General features: G+C 44.7%; 1 protein-coding gene across 1 annotated transcript in view; it reads left to right on the plus strand.

Annotated features, from left to right (window-relative positions):
• The window catches only part of NAGLU (N-acetyl-alpha-glucosaminidase), a 109,569-nt gene that overhangs the window by 48,505 nt on the left and 47,153 nt on the right, over positions 1-13,911 (plus strand). Inside the window, exon 2 of the mRNA XM_089668771.1 lies at positions 6,529-6,676. Coding sequence (XP_089524897.1) covers positions 6,529-6,676 — 148 coding nt within the window. The remainder of the gene's footprint in view (positions 1-6,528; positions 6,677-13,911) is intronic.

A 13,911-nucleotide genomic window follows, 5' to 3' on the forward strand; every position in this document is an offset into this window, starting at 1 on the left:
TTGCTAATCACATGACAGCAACTGAAGACAACACTTTGATTAAAAAAAAAAAAAAATCTATACCCCAATTGTTTTGTAAAATATGTAAGAGGATGTTACTGCGAGTAAATAGATGCCCAACATGTCATGCTTTAAAATTGTGCATGTTCGTGGAATGGCATGAAATGTGGTACATGCGATACTTAAAAAATCTCCATGGGTGATGCTTTAAAAATTTCTACAGGTTAGCAGTGTAATGTTACAGAGGAGGTCTAGTGTGACAATTATTGCTCTTGCTTTGATGTTCGTGGCGATACCTCACGTTTGAACACTGTTTACATATGTGGGCATGGCCTACATAGGTACATATGCATTCACCACTATGTGCAAGCATGGGGGGACGGGGGCACTTTAAATTTAAAAAAAAAATTGTATTTAATTTTTTTTTTTTTTTTTTGCAGTGTACCTTTTTTAAAAAAAAATTTGTAATCACTTTTATTCTTATCACAAGAAATGCATTCATCCCTTGTGATAGAAATAATTAGTGACAGGTCCTCTTTATGGAGAGATGTGGGGTCAATAAGACCCCACATCTCTTCTCTGCAATGTAAAGCATTGATGTAGTACTTTAAAAAAAAAAAAAAAAAAAGACTGGTGATTTTTTTTTTTTTTTTCTGACGGACTCATTGTCGGGAACCATAAACCAGGCAGAGACAAAGTGCAGTTAAAATCCCACCTTTAATGAAATGGCAAAAATAAAACCGTACAGGAAAGTAGTGTAGCACTTCCCCCTTAAGAGTTACTGGATTGTTTCCAGGCTCCCTGTTGCTCTGGACCCTTCTCTGAAAGCCCTTCCCCTGCTGAAACCACTGTTCCCTCTTAACCGGTATAGATTACCACCAGTGAGTAAACTCACACACTGTAGTAAATGGGTAGGAGGTTTATGGCAAATTTTAATGAAGCTTGGTAACACAGCATAAAATCAGTTAATTATGTCAACGTTAAACAAAAAAGGCAACGCGGCCTTTGTGTTCCTGCCAGAACACACTGATCAGGGGGAGGGGCTTGAACATGGCGCAGTGATCAGCGTGAGCTCTGGCCGCCCGCCATGATTAAGTGAAGCCCGGTTCCTCGCTGCCTTGAGCTGCCAAGTACTGACCTAAGGGAACCCTGGCAGATGAGGAGCAGGAGGCGACCGTGGTGCACCTGTGGCCGGAAGGTGCTGATGACAGCTGTCAGGAGTGGAGGGATCCTCCTGGGGTGGGGTCCTCTGAGTGTCTGGAAGGTCTTTGAGAGGCGGCCACAGGGACAGTGGGTGCTCTGGGTTCCCGGCGGTCCAGGAGCAGGAGGAGGCTGCTGGGTAGCCTTGGCGACAGAGGACCTCCGACATCGCAAGGAAGTCTTAAAGGTCCGGGAGAGCAGGGATGCTCTACGGACGAATAATTAATCGAGCTCTGAAAGGATACCCCCTGGGATGAGACATTCAAACTAAGAGACCCAGAGGCCCCCCTGGATCACTGGTAACGCTTAGAGTCCCCCCCACAGGTGTGATTGGAAGTCTGTTGTGGAGGTCACGACAGGAGTCAAGAAGTGAACAGAGACTGATTGGTCCTGAAAGGTCAGTGTAGAGGGAGATGGTGAGTTGCCATGGGCAACGGCAGGACTTTCAGTCTTAATTTTGATTTGTCACAAATTATCAAATATAACATAACACACATGAGTTCTTGGGGGAAACAGAGGATTAACCTGCAGGGGGTTCTCTTATTGGCAGTGGAACTGTTTAACTTACTCTGGCCCCTAAGGTAATAGAAATATGGGCTGCAAAAAAACATCAAAAGTAATAGAAAAAAGGGATTTCTCTGGGGGACGATTCTATTGTATTACAGCAGAAAACCTACGTGGGGACGCACTGGTGATTACATAGCAGGGCAAAGCAGTTAAAGGAGGGGCTCAAAAAGTCCCCAATTAAATGCAAAGGCTACTACAATTAAAAACTACATGCCCCTTCAGGAGAAAAGCCCAGAGAATCGAACTCAGGAAAACAACAAAGAGGGAGAAAATTTGACGGAGACCATTCTAGACTGTCAGCTGGGTCACAGGAAGGGAACCTGACTAATGAATCGATGAGCTTTGAAAGTGTCAAGGAACAACAAATAGCTATGTTACAAATGCCTACAAAAATTGACAAGGCGGAAATGTTTGCAAAATTGGAGATGTGCCTGAAAAATGAGATGGGGCTATTATGCAATGATTTGGGTCGGATACTAATGCAAGTGGAAGAGGCAGAGGAGAAAATGAAAGCACACGCTCAATTAATAAACTGGAAACACAGGTGGAGGAGATACAGAGAGAGCTTTCATTTAAATTAGAGGACCAGTAGAACCGCAAAAGAAGAGGGAATTTAAGGATCTGGGGCCTACCAGAAGAACAGGAAGAGGATCTAGAGGAAAAAAATAAAGTGTGTGTAATCCAATAATGGGAAGACCTCTGACAGAAAACCTGCAGATTGAGAGAGCACACAGGATTAGATGGCCATTAGGAGTATCGGTAAATAGCCGATACGTGAGAAGTGATAGGAAACAAAGTTGTACATATAAACATAAGTATATGGAGAGCTAAAAGCCTCAGTTAAATAAATAAAAATATTGACCATCTAAGTGCATAATTATCAATTGAAAACGAACCCAGTGTGAACAATGCTTGATGGCGCTGAAATCAATAATGTAAAACAATCTCATGTATAAAACGTCAAAGGTGCATATAGTGGCATTAGTGACAAAGTCAATCTATCCAATGGTAGTAATATATGGTGAAAAATCCGTGACTCCTGTGGCTGTGAAAATGGATGTGGATATTATGAAGTATCAAAAACACAGTGAGCGCTCCAATGGTCAGCAGCTGAACATTCAAGGAAAACACATAAAAGTCCCAAAAATATATATATAAAGAAAATGCAGCGCTGTGTGATGTTACTGTGTTGCGGGCAGATATAAATAATAAATGAAACCAAAGCAAATGAATAAATCAATAAATAAATAAATCACAGTCCAGTAATGGTGCTCGCTGATTCCCAGTGCAAAAGTTAGAAATGCGCACTAACCAGAAACATATTAATAATACGCATGTGTATATGATATGGAGATTCCCCTCTCTTTTCTGGTCTGGTAATGGGCAGGAGCTGGAGATAGTAGAGATGAAGCGCCCTCATGTGGCGAAATTGAGGTCCAGCAGGTCACAGAAATCCTTACAGAAGTGTGTGAAGTGGAAAATTCCTCCTCTCAAAGGCTGGTGCAGGGATCAATCTGGGTCTGCAGAAGCTGAAAAGGCTCATCGCAGAAGACACAGGAAAGAACCCATAGTGTAGTAGGTTGATGAAAATGATTTTATTCAAGAAAAACAGGAGTGTTCAGAAAAAACTCACAATGGTGCCAGGTTTAATCAAATGACTGACCCTTTAAGATTAAAGATGGCCGCCGGGCCTCCACGTGGCACCGGCGGCGTAGTGTCAATGGCGTCCTGGGCTCCAGCTGACGCGTTTCGTGCGCACGCACTTCTTCAGAGGTAGAGCTGAGGATCGCCTAATGTTTATGCTATCTCTCTGATGGGTTTGTTTTGTTTTTTCAGCCTAATGATGGCTTGCTTCACTGATAGTGACAGCTATTTGGATCTCATCTTGAGAGTTGACAGCAACAAATTCCAAATGCAAATAGCACACTTGAAATGAACTCTGGACCTTTTATTTGCTCATTGTAATTGTGATAAAGAGGGAATAACACACACCTGGCCATGGAACAGCTGAGCAGCCAATTGTCCCATTTACTTTTGGTCTCTTAACAAGTGGGAGGCACATATGCAAACTGTTGTAATTCCTACACCGTTCACCTGATTTGGATGTAAATACCCTCAAATTAAAGCTGACAGTCTGCAGTTAAAGCACATCTTGTTCGTTTCATTTCAAATCCATTGTGGTGGTGTATAGAGCCAAAAATATTAGAATTGTGTCGATGTCACAATATTTATGGACCTGATTGTATAAGACCTGTGAGAGGGCAACAGGCTATACATATACGTTTCGGATTTACTAAGGAAAGTGGAGCTCCCCCGGATGCCTAGACTACATGGGAAATAGTGGCAAGATAGTTTGGGACTTGGTGTAATCCTTTTTCCATATGGAGTACCACTTATACGTGGACAATTTTTATTCAAGCGTGCCACTGTTTAGACATTTGTACATTCTTGGAATTGGTGCATGTGGCATGGTGCAACCTAATGTATGCCAACCATTAGAAGTGGGTGGATGCAGGGCGGTATATTTTAATGGTGGGCATACCACACACTTTTTATGGCAGAAATGTCTTTTCTTCTGCTTTTTTTTCATTCAGTCCACAGGCTGCATACAAAAAAAAACATAGCATATATACCCAACAAGGACCAGCGATGTACTGCTACATCACTGGACTTTGGTTATACCAGGATGATGCCTACAGCTGCAGGCATCATCCTGGTATCGTTTTTTTTTCAGCCAGCAATCGGTTTTCATGTAAAAGCAATCCTAGTGGCTAATTAGCAGCAGGATTGCTTTTACAAGCAGGGGGAGATTATGCCCCCTTCCCCGCTGCCTTCCACGGCCTTCCTGGGCAGTCCCGTGCCATTGGGGGAACCTGAGAATGCAGCCGGTGTTTCTGCCAGCTAACCATAGAGCTGATTGGAGACTGGAATGGTGCCAATCATCTCTATAATCTAAGAAATCGGAAGCTACGAGCATTTCATCACTTTAGTTTTGCAGGATATAAAAAGCGCCATTTGTAAATTGGGAAAGCATCTGATCACACTGATCTTGGTGAGATTAGATAATGTAAGGGCAGAGGAGATATCTAGAGTCTGATAGACCCCAGATTTCTCAAAAAAGAATGACAATACCCATTGAAGTTATAGAGGTGAGTCACTGTGGAGACAATGAGTAGCTGGTAATTAACCGACAGCTGAGCAGCTTCTGAGCACTGAAAGAAAAGAGCTGCTCATTAAGTAGCAGGAACCTATCCCTGACACTCATCTCCCCTTCAGCTACTCGAAAACATCCAAACAGCTATTCAGATGCTTCAGGCCTTCGGTTGGGTGATCAGCTTTCAAAATGTTGTCCTCCAATCTACCCATTGCCTTGAAAACTTAGACCTCTCGACACAGCCTAGGCCAAAGTCTTTCTTCCGGAAAACAAATTTCTCTCTCTATAATCTCATGCTGTGATCCTCATATCAAAGAGATATCTTTTAATGAGATCTGAGGTTGATGGGCCTCATGGTAGCTTCATTGGAGACCATACCCTTCACAACATCTTGTTGGCCTGGAACAAACATGCTTCTCCTCTGTCTCCATATAAGCCTCTTCAACAAGATAGGAACTCCATATCTTAGTGGATTTCCAATACAGCCTTGACAATGGTGAAGCTGATTCTACCACACAATGAAGGGTATATGAGACGCCAAGCCTCACGTGCTGGGGAGGAGTGTTCTAATTTCTCACAGTCCGGGAATAGGGTCACCCAAGGAAGCTAAGCTCCATATCAAAATCCTGGAGCTCAGATAAAACTAGCTCTGAATCCATGAACCCACATCTCAAGGGTCACCCAAGGAAATGTGCACTTCATCCTGACATCTTCAGTCTCCTATCTCAGTGGGGAACTCCAGATGTGGACATCCTGGCCCCTGATGCAATATCAAGCTACCACTGTGTTCATAGCCAGGACCTAGGATTCTCTGGAGCGTATTCCAGTTCATATATGCCTTCCCTCCATTGAACAAAAGAGAAGAAGCCAGTGGTTTTCATTGCACCAAAGTGGTGAAAAGACCAAGAGAACCTGCCACACATACTCAGACCTCTACGAAATGATCTCTGACTTCTCCCAAACAGACCAGACCTTCTAGCACAGGATCCACTTTTCCATCCTATTTCTCACTTACTGGTATTAATGGCATGGCTGTTAAAACCCAGGTCTTGGGAGATGTAGGGTAGGGGTGTCTTCGGTTCTGTAATTTCCAGATTGCTCAAAACCAAAAAAACTACTTTCAGAACAATGTTACCATCATAATCTGGAAATCCTCCTTTGCCTGGTGTGAGCACATTTCAATTTCAATGCCTAAGATTTATCTGTGCCTCAATTGGTACAATATGTACATGTCCAGAATTTGGGTTTAAGTACTCTTAAGGGATGGGTTTCGGCCAAGTTAAGGTCAAGTTTGGATTTTTCCTACACATTGATTTCAATGGTTAGTAAAGATAATCTCATTGGACAATTAAATGGCATGTGGCAGGGCCTAGCTATGAAATCAAACACAGCCTCCGTAACACAATAACAGCATAAAATTAAATCCGAGAGGGACACATAGGAGGCTTTTCTGTCATCCAGTGGTGTGTGTGTGTGTGTGTGTGTGTGTGTGTGTGTGTTTTGGGGCAAGAATTTTGCTTTTAAAATCTTAAAGTGAATTAGATATTCGATGTAATAAATGTTTACGTTACAAAATGGCGCACTTGACTTCTCTGTTTGATGTTTAGGTTTCGCTACTATCAGAATGTCTGCACTTCCAGTTATTCATTTGTCTGGTGGGACTGGGCCAGATGGGAGAAGGAGATAGACTGGATGGCTCTGAATGGAATCAATATGCCCCTCGCGTTCACAGGGCAGGAAATTATATGGAGAAAGGTAAGACCTTTTTTATGTGTCTGCTGGACAAGTATACATGCACTCTTGGCTGATGTAAATACCCCTACTGCTGCCAGCGTAAGTTTTACATTGGAGGCAGTGAATGGTATTCTATTGACATTTGTAATTGTTGGAGTATATTCACTGTGTACAAAGATGTCTTTTAAAGTGATTGTAAACCCTCACCTTGTCAAACCCTCACCTTGTCAAACAACCCATTCAGTTTAAAATAGCAATGAAAGGCAAAACATTTGTGTATAGATAAAAAAAAAAGGTGTATATAATATTTTTTTATAAGTATAAGTGGTTACATTCCCACTGTTCTCTGTTCTCAGCTGTATAAGAACTAGGGGAGGAGAAACCGCATCGCACTGATCTCAGGGAAAGGCTGTACAGGGGGGTGTCTCAGGACAAGTCTGTTCATCGGAGAAGAGCACACTGAGTTCCCAGCACAGCTAGAGAACTGACCAGTGTGTTTCCTGCTTAGTGTGGTCAGCTTTTAATGCGGTAATAAACAAAAATAAAAAAATCCCCGGCAAGGTAATGTCATAATGTGCTAATATGCATCACATACTAGCACATTATGAATGACTTGCCTTAAAATGAAGCCCTCCAGCGGCACGCTGTCACCGCTGCAGAGGCTTCCATCTTCACCTGGTCTTTCTTCCGGGTTCGCAAGCTCCATCTGTCTGACTGGTCGGGCCACAATGACGTCACTCCTGCACATGCACACAAGAGTCTCCGGCCACGGCACAGTACTCTGAAGGTACGGCATGGCTATACCAGTCCTTCAGAGCACATGCATCGGCTCTAAGAAAGAAAGAGAGATTTTTTTTTTTTTTTTTTTTAATATAAGCTTACCTGTTGGTAAAAGTTAAAAATAAGAGTTTACCACCACTTTAATAGGAAGGCAGAGGGACTGGCAGGTATGCCAGGGATATCACACAAAGGAAGCAATACAAAGACAACAGGATACTTTCATACAAGTACATGGTACAGCAGGCATACTGTAGAGGAAGATGAAAGAAAGAGCGCACAAACCTTGCGCATTACCTCAATAAATAGTGACTAATTTTATTAATAAGGAAATATACTCACAAAGTGATGGTATAACAGGCATAAGTAACCATAATCCAAACAGGGTTACAGGTAAATCGAAAAGGGGGGGGGGATGAAGGCTAACGCGTTTCAAAGGGTGCTCCCTTCTTCATCAGAGCTGGGTTGAGCAGATAGAGACTTCAGTATGGCAGAGTTCCCATGGCAAGGAGATATTCAGCCACTGAGTGTCAGTATTACAGCAGTTCAGCCTGTTTAATGGCATACACCAGGAATATGAAATCTTGGGTTTGCATATTCTTTAACTCAAAATTGTCAAGAAGTGGCGAGTGAGTGACGAGATATATAAATCGCACCACATCCCTGGAATTTGAAAATGTTGAACTAGATAGTGTGGGATTTTCAGGGTGCAAATTTACAGTGATAAACCGATTTAAATACCACAATAAATTTTATTTAATCTTACAAAAAAAAGGGGAAAGCATAAATTACAATACTGTAAAAACAAAAATTGAAGCTTGGCTGTATTGTTGCAGTGATTCCCTACATGTTTTGCCCAACAAGGGCTTCTTCAGGGGAGAGGGACAAAAGCTTCAACCGCAATACAGTCTACAATATATCAAAAAGAATATACATAAACAACGGAGTTATGACATACATCCACACAATGAACATAATAATCAAGAGTATAAAAGAACATGCCGGCTCACCCTAGATGTCAGGCTCACTGAGCTACTACTGCATATTAAAATGCGCTATTAAAGAACCTTGACAACCCAGACACAGCCCGTCTCCTCCACTTAACCTCCTCCTTTGCACTTGCACAGTGCATACAATCCACCACCCACTCCGACGGTAATATCCTTGATTTTGTCTTCTCCAACCGCTGCGCTCCCCACAACCTCACTAACACCCCCTTCCCTCTCTCTGACCACAACCTGATCACCTTCTCTATCTCCTTGTCCTCCAACGCCTACCCCTCCAAATGTCACACTACTACCAGCCGTAACCTCCGCAACCTTAACCCTGCCCCCCTCCACTCTGCAGCTGATCAACTCCACGACCGCATCCTCCCCCTGTCCTGCCCCGACTTGGCTATGACTGCCTACAACAACGCGCTGTCAGCAGCCCTTGACTCACTAGCGCCTTTAACCACACGCAACATCAGACTCCGACCGCTCCAGCCCTGGCAGACTGATCACACCAAAACCCTCAAACGACGCAGTCATGCCCTGGAGCGACTATGGCGCAAAACAAAATCCCAACAAGCTTTCACCTGCTACAAATCTGCCTTCCGCACCTACACCTCCTCCCTCCACGCAGCCAAACAAGCCTACTTCCTGACCCTCATCAAGGCCCTCTCCTCCAATCCTCGCCGACTCTTCTCCACCTTCAACTCTCTACTCTCTCCACCCCCACCTCCACCCAGCACCTCACTCACCGCCCTTGAGATTGCCAATCACTTCAAAAACAAGATTGACACAATTCGCAAGGACATTGCCGCAACTAACACCCCCTCTCAACCCGTCCCCTCTCACACAGCTACCCCCTCATCCCCCCTCCCCCTCGACATTACCCGCAGGGACTTCGTCACTGCTCAAACTCCCTCCAACCCTGTTCCCCCTCACTCAGTTTCCCCCTCATCACCCCTCTCCCACGACCCCACCACTGCTCTGACCTCCACTCCCACCCCACCCTACATTCCTCATACTGAAGCTCCCCCAACACTCCACACCTTTGACCTTACTACCATCGAGGAAGTCTCCAAGATCCTCTCTGATGCCCGCCTCACCACCTGCCCCCTCGACCCTATCCCCTCACAATTCCTACGACCTCCCTCCCCCTCCATCCTACGCTCCCTCACCCACATCTTTAATCTCTCCCTCTCCTCCGGCACTTTCCCCTCCCCACTGAAGCATGCACACATCACCCCCATACTTAAAAAGCCCTCCCTGGACCCCAATGACCCGAACAACCTCAGACCCATCTCCCTGCTCCCACTTACATCTAAACTCCTCGAGCGCCTCGTCTACACCCGCCTATGCTCTCACCTCAACAACAACAACCTCCTCGATCCCCTACAGACTGGCTTCCGCCCCCTACACTCCACCGAAACTGCCTTACTCAAACTCTCCAACGACCTGCTAACCGCCAAAGCTAATGGCCACTATTCAGTGCTCCTACTCCTTGACCTCTCTGCGGCCTTCGACACAGTTGACCACCCCCTCCTCCTCAAAATACTACACTCCCTCGGCCTCAGAGATTCTGCTCTCTCCTGGCTCTCATCCTACCTGTCACAACGCTCTTTCAGCGTTACCTATAATGCTACCACCTCCCCCTCTCTGTTGGGGTCCCTCAAGGCTCTGTTCTTGGGCCCCTTCTCTTCTCCATCTACACCTCCTCCCTTGGCCAACTCATACACTCTCACGGCTTCAACTACCACCTCTATGCCGACGACACACAAATCTATCTCTCAACCCCCCCACCTCACCCCCTCGGTCTCTGCCCAAATCACACACCTACTGAGCGACACATCAGATTGGATGTCGCTCCACTTCCTTAAACTGAATCTCTCCAAAACCGAGCTCCTTGTCTTCCCCCCAGCCCGAACCCCACCCCCCATTGACTTCTACATCACATCCAACAACGCCAATATCAAACCCACCCCGCAGGCCAGAGTACTTGGTGTCATTCTGGACTCCAACCTATCCTTCCAGCCCCAAGTCCAATCTTTAACAAACTCGTGCAGACTCCACCTCCGCAACATCGCCAAAATCCGCGCGTTCCTTACCCCAGAAACCACTAAACAGCTCATCCACTCCCTCATCATATCACGACTCGACTACTGCAACTCCCTCCTTACTGGCCTGCCTCGCCGCTGGCTATCCCCGCTTCAGTCGATCCTGAATACGGCTGCCAGACTCATTCACCTTTCCAACCGCTCCGTTTCCGCCACCCCCCTCTGCCAATCCCCCCACTGGCTTCCGATTGCGCAACGGATCAAATTTAAAATCCTAACACTGACGTACAAAGCTGTCCACCATACTGCCCCGAACTACATCACTGACCTAATATCCAAGTACCGCCCAGCACGCACACTCCGCTCCTCACAAGACCTCCTTCTCTCTAGTTCCCTGGTCTCCTCCTCCCATGCCCGCCTCCAGGACTTCTCCAGGGTGTCACCCATCCTCTGGAACTCCTTCCCCAACCCATCAGATTATCACCTACTCTCCTCTCCTTTAGGCGCACACTGAAAACCCATCTCTTCAGGGAAGCCTACCTCACCCCCTGCTAACTTGCTGACCTCCTCCACTCTTCCTACCACTCCATCCCCCACAGCTATCTCCTCCTGTACCACTATCCCATCCCTTCTAGATTGTAAGCTCGAAAGAGCAGGGCCCTCGATCCCCTCATGTTTTGCATTGTATTGGTATTGTTCTGTCACATGTTCTGTCCCCCTTTGTAATGTACAGCGCTGAGTGAACTATTGGTGCTTTATAAATACTGTATAATAATAATAATAATAACTTAGTTGGCCTATGTGTCCATGAAATTGTAGATGATATAACAGGGATCAAATATACATCTAAATATAGGTATAAATAAGTGCAAATTAATTAGTTACATTTTTGCCAATATGGGGCAAAAAGAGAACTGGATACACGAAGAGAGAACACCAGGTAATGTCAAGTCATTGAAATAGTAAAAAAAAAATGAAAAATGAATGTAGCTGTAAATTATCACAATTCAGGAAATAGAAGAAACGAGAGCAGTTTTTGACTCAAATTGCTGATATACAATTCAGCCACTATGCGTCAGGAGAGCTCACAAGTTGATAGAATATTAGCTGTAAAAATCAAAGAATACTCAGAACAATGTGCTATACAGAATCACCCAGGTGACTGAGTAGACACCATTTTCCTGAAGCCCTCCCCTCAACACAAGTCTCTCAAATTACCTCCAGGGGGACTCAAAACATCTTGTGAGATCCTACATGTGCACAGTTGATTAGCCAAAGGGCCATATCTTTATTCCCGTCCTATTTTATACCCTCCATGCTGGCTGGCCTGTGACGTCATAGGCCTGGTGCGGACGTCTGACATACAACTGCGCATGCGCAAGGTCTCTATTGCGCATGCGCTAGCCGAAGCCGACGAAAACCTAGCCAGATCTTTTAATAGGAGCAACACCTAAGCAGGACCACTGAATTAAGGGTGGCAATACAAACAAACCACCCAGCCACAATGTACATAATTCTGTCTGCCATCTAGAGGCAAATTTAGGAAATGCGGAAGCAAAAACAAACTGAAAAAAAAAAGAAAAAAACACATCCATTTATACCATGAAAGGGAAACATCCCATTATTTCTATAAAAGCCTGTTCAGGTCCAATCCAAACAAAAAATAATTAAGCCAAAAAGGTAACAATTCCAAATCTAAGTAAAAGGGGGCCGGAATTACGGTTCGCAAGTTTTGTTTAGGCGAGCACTTCGGAAAAGCAATCTTCCGGTGCAGCTACGCCCTGGGCGTCTGCAACTTCTGCCATAATACGTCCCTATGTGCAATTGTGTGAACACTAGAGATTGTAAGTAACATCCGGGGCAGCAAGGCAAGTTACTAAATCAGAATAATTTTCTATCAAATAATAGCATTTATTCTTTAATTTTATTACAATAGACAAAAAATGTACAGAATAAACAAAATATTACAGCATTTGTGTTTATCGTTTCATGAGCATAGCATTAAAATATAACAACTTTTTAATAGGTCCTTACTGTGGGGTGATGGATAGGCAGGATAAGTGAAATTGCAAAATCACAAAACACATTTAAAGCTCAGCGACTCATTCAGACCTGGATAATGAGTAGTATTGAACCTATGAATTCACTGTGTTTCAAATTGTAGAAGTTTTTGTTCATAATTCCCTCCTTGTACATGTGGGGGGATGAGTTTTCAATGCCATGAATCTAATTATTCCCAGATTAAAGTTATGATATAGACCTACATCTCTGCTAATGGGGTTTCAATTTTGTGGTCTTTAAGTGAGATATGGTCTCTAATCAGCTCCAAATATTAGTGTTTCATTTTACCCACATAAAAGCAGCCACAACCGCATTTCATCAAATAAACTACAGCTGGTGTTTGACAGATGACTCTATATCTGATACGATGAACTGTACTATTGGGAAGATCAACTTCTTTACAGTTAGCTGCACTTATGTCAAGAAAAAGAGCCAGTAGAATCTGTAACATTAGGTTTAACTTTATTATGACTACGGACCAGTTTGTCTATTATTATTACTATTATTATTATACAGTATTTATATGGCGCCAAAAGGTTTGCTCAGCGTTGTACAGAGTATTCGGGGACAGTACATGAGACAATACAGTAACAAAACAATACATGAGGGGTTCGAGGGCCCTGCTCTTTCGAGCTTACAATTTAGGAGGGAGGGGATAGTGGTACAGGAGGAAGTGGCTGTGGGGGATGGAGTGGTAGGAGGAGTGGAGGAGATTGGCTGTTAGGTGAGGGTGGGGTAGGCTTTCCTGAAGAGATGGGTTTTCAGGGTGCACCTAAAGGTGAGGAGGGTAGGTGACAGTCTGATGGATTGGGGTAGTGAGTTCCAGAGGATGGGGGAAGTCCTGGAGAAATCCTGCAGTTGGGCGTGGGAGGAGGAGACCAGGGAGCTAGAAAGTAGGAGGTGGTGTGAGGAGCGAAGAGTACGGGTTGGGTGGTATTTGGGTATCAGGTTGGTGAGGTAGTTTGGGGCAGTGTTATGAATGGCTTTGTATGTCAGTGTTAGCAGTTTGAATTTAATGCGTTGGGCAATTGGAAGCCAGTGGAGGGAATGACAGAGGGGGGTGGCAGAGGCGGAGCGGTTGGTAAGGTGGATGAGTCTGGCCGCTGAGTTCAGGATAGACTGAAGCGGGGATAGCCTGTGTTGGGGTAGGCCGGTGAGAAGGGAGTTGCAGTAGTCCAGATGTGAGATAATAAGTGAACGAGTTGTTTAGTAGTGTCTGGGGTTAGGAACTTACGTATTTTGGAGATGTTGCGGAGGTGGAGCCTGCATGAGTTAGCCAGCGATTGGACATGGGGTTGGAAGGACAGGTTTGAGTCTAGAGTGACACCTAGGACTTTGGCTTGAGGGGTGGGACTGATGGTGGCGTTGTTGGTCGTGA

The sequence above is a fragment of the Staurois parvus genome, unplaced genomic scaffold, assembly GCF_062004578.1.
Source record: "Staurois parvus isolate SC_StPar_1 unplaced genomic scaffold, SC_StPar_1.0 ptg000063l, whole genome shotgun sequence".
NCBI classification, from domain to species: domain Eukaryota; kingdom Metazoa; phylum Chordata; class Amphibia; order Anura; family Ranidae; genus Staurois; species Staurois parvus.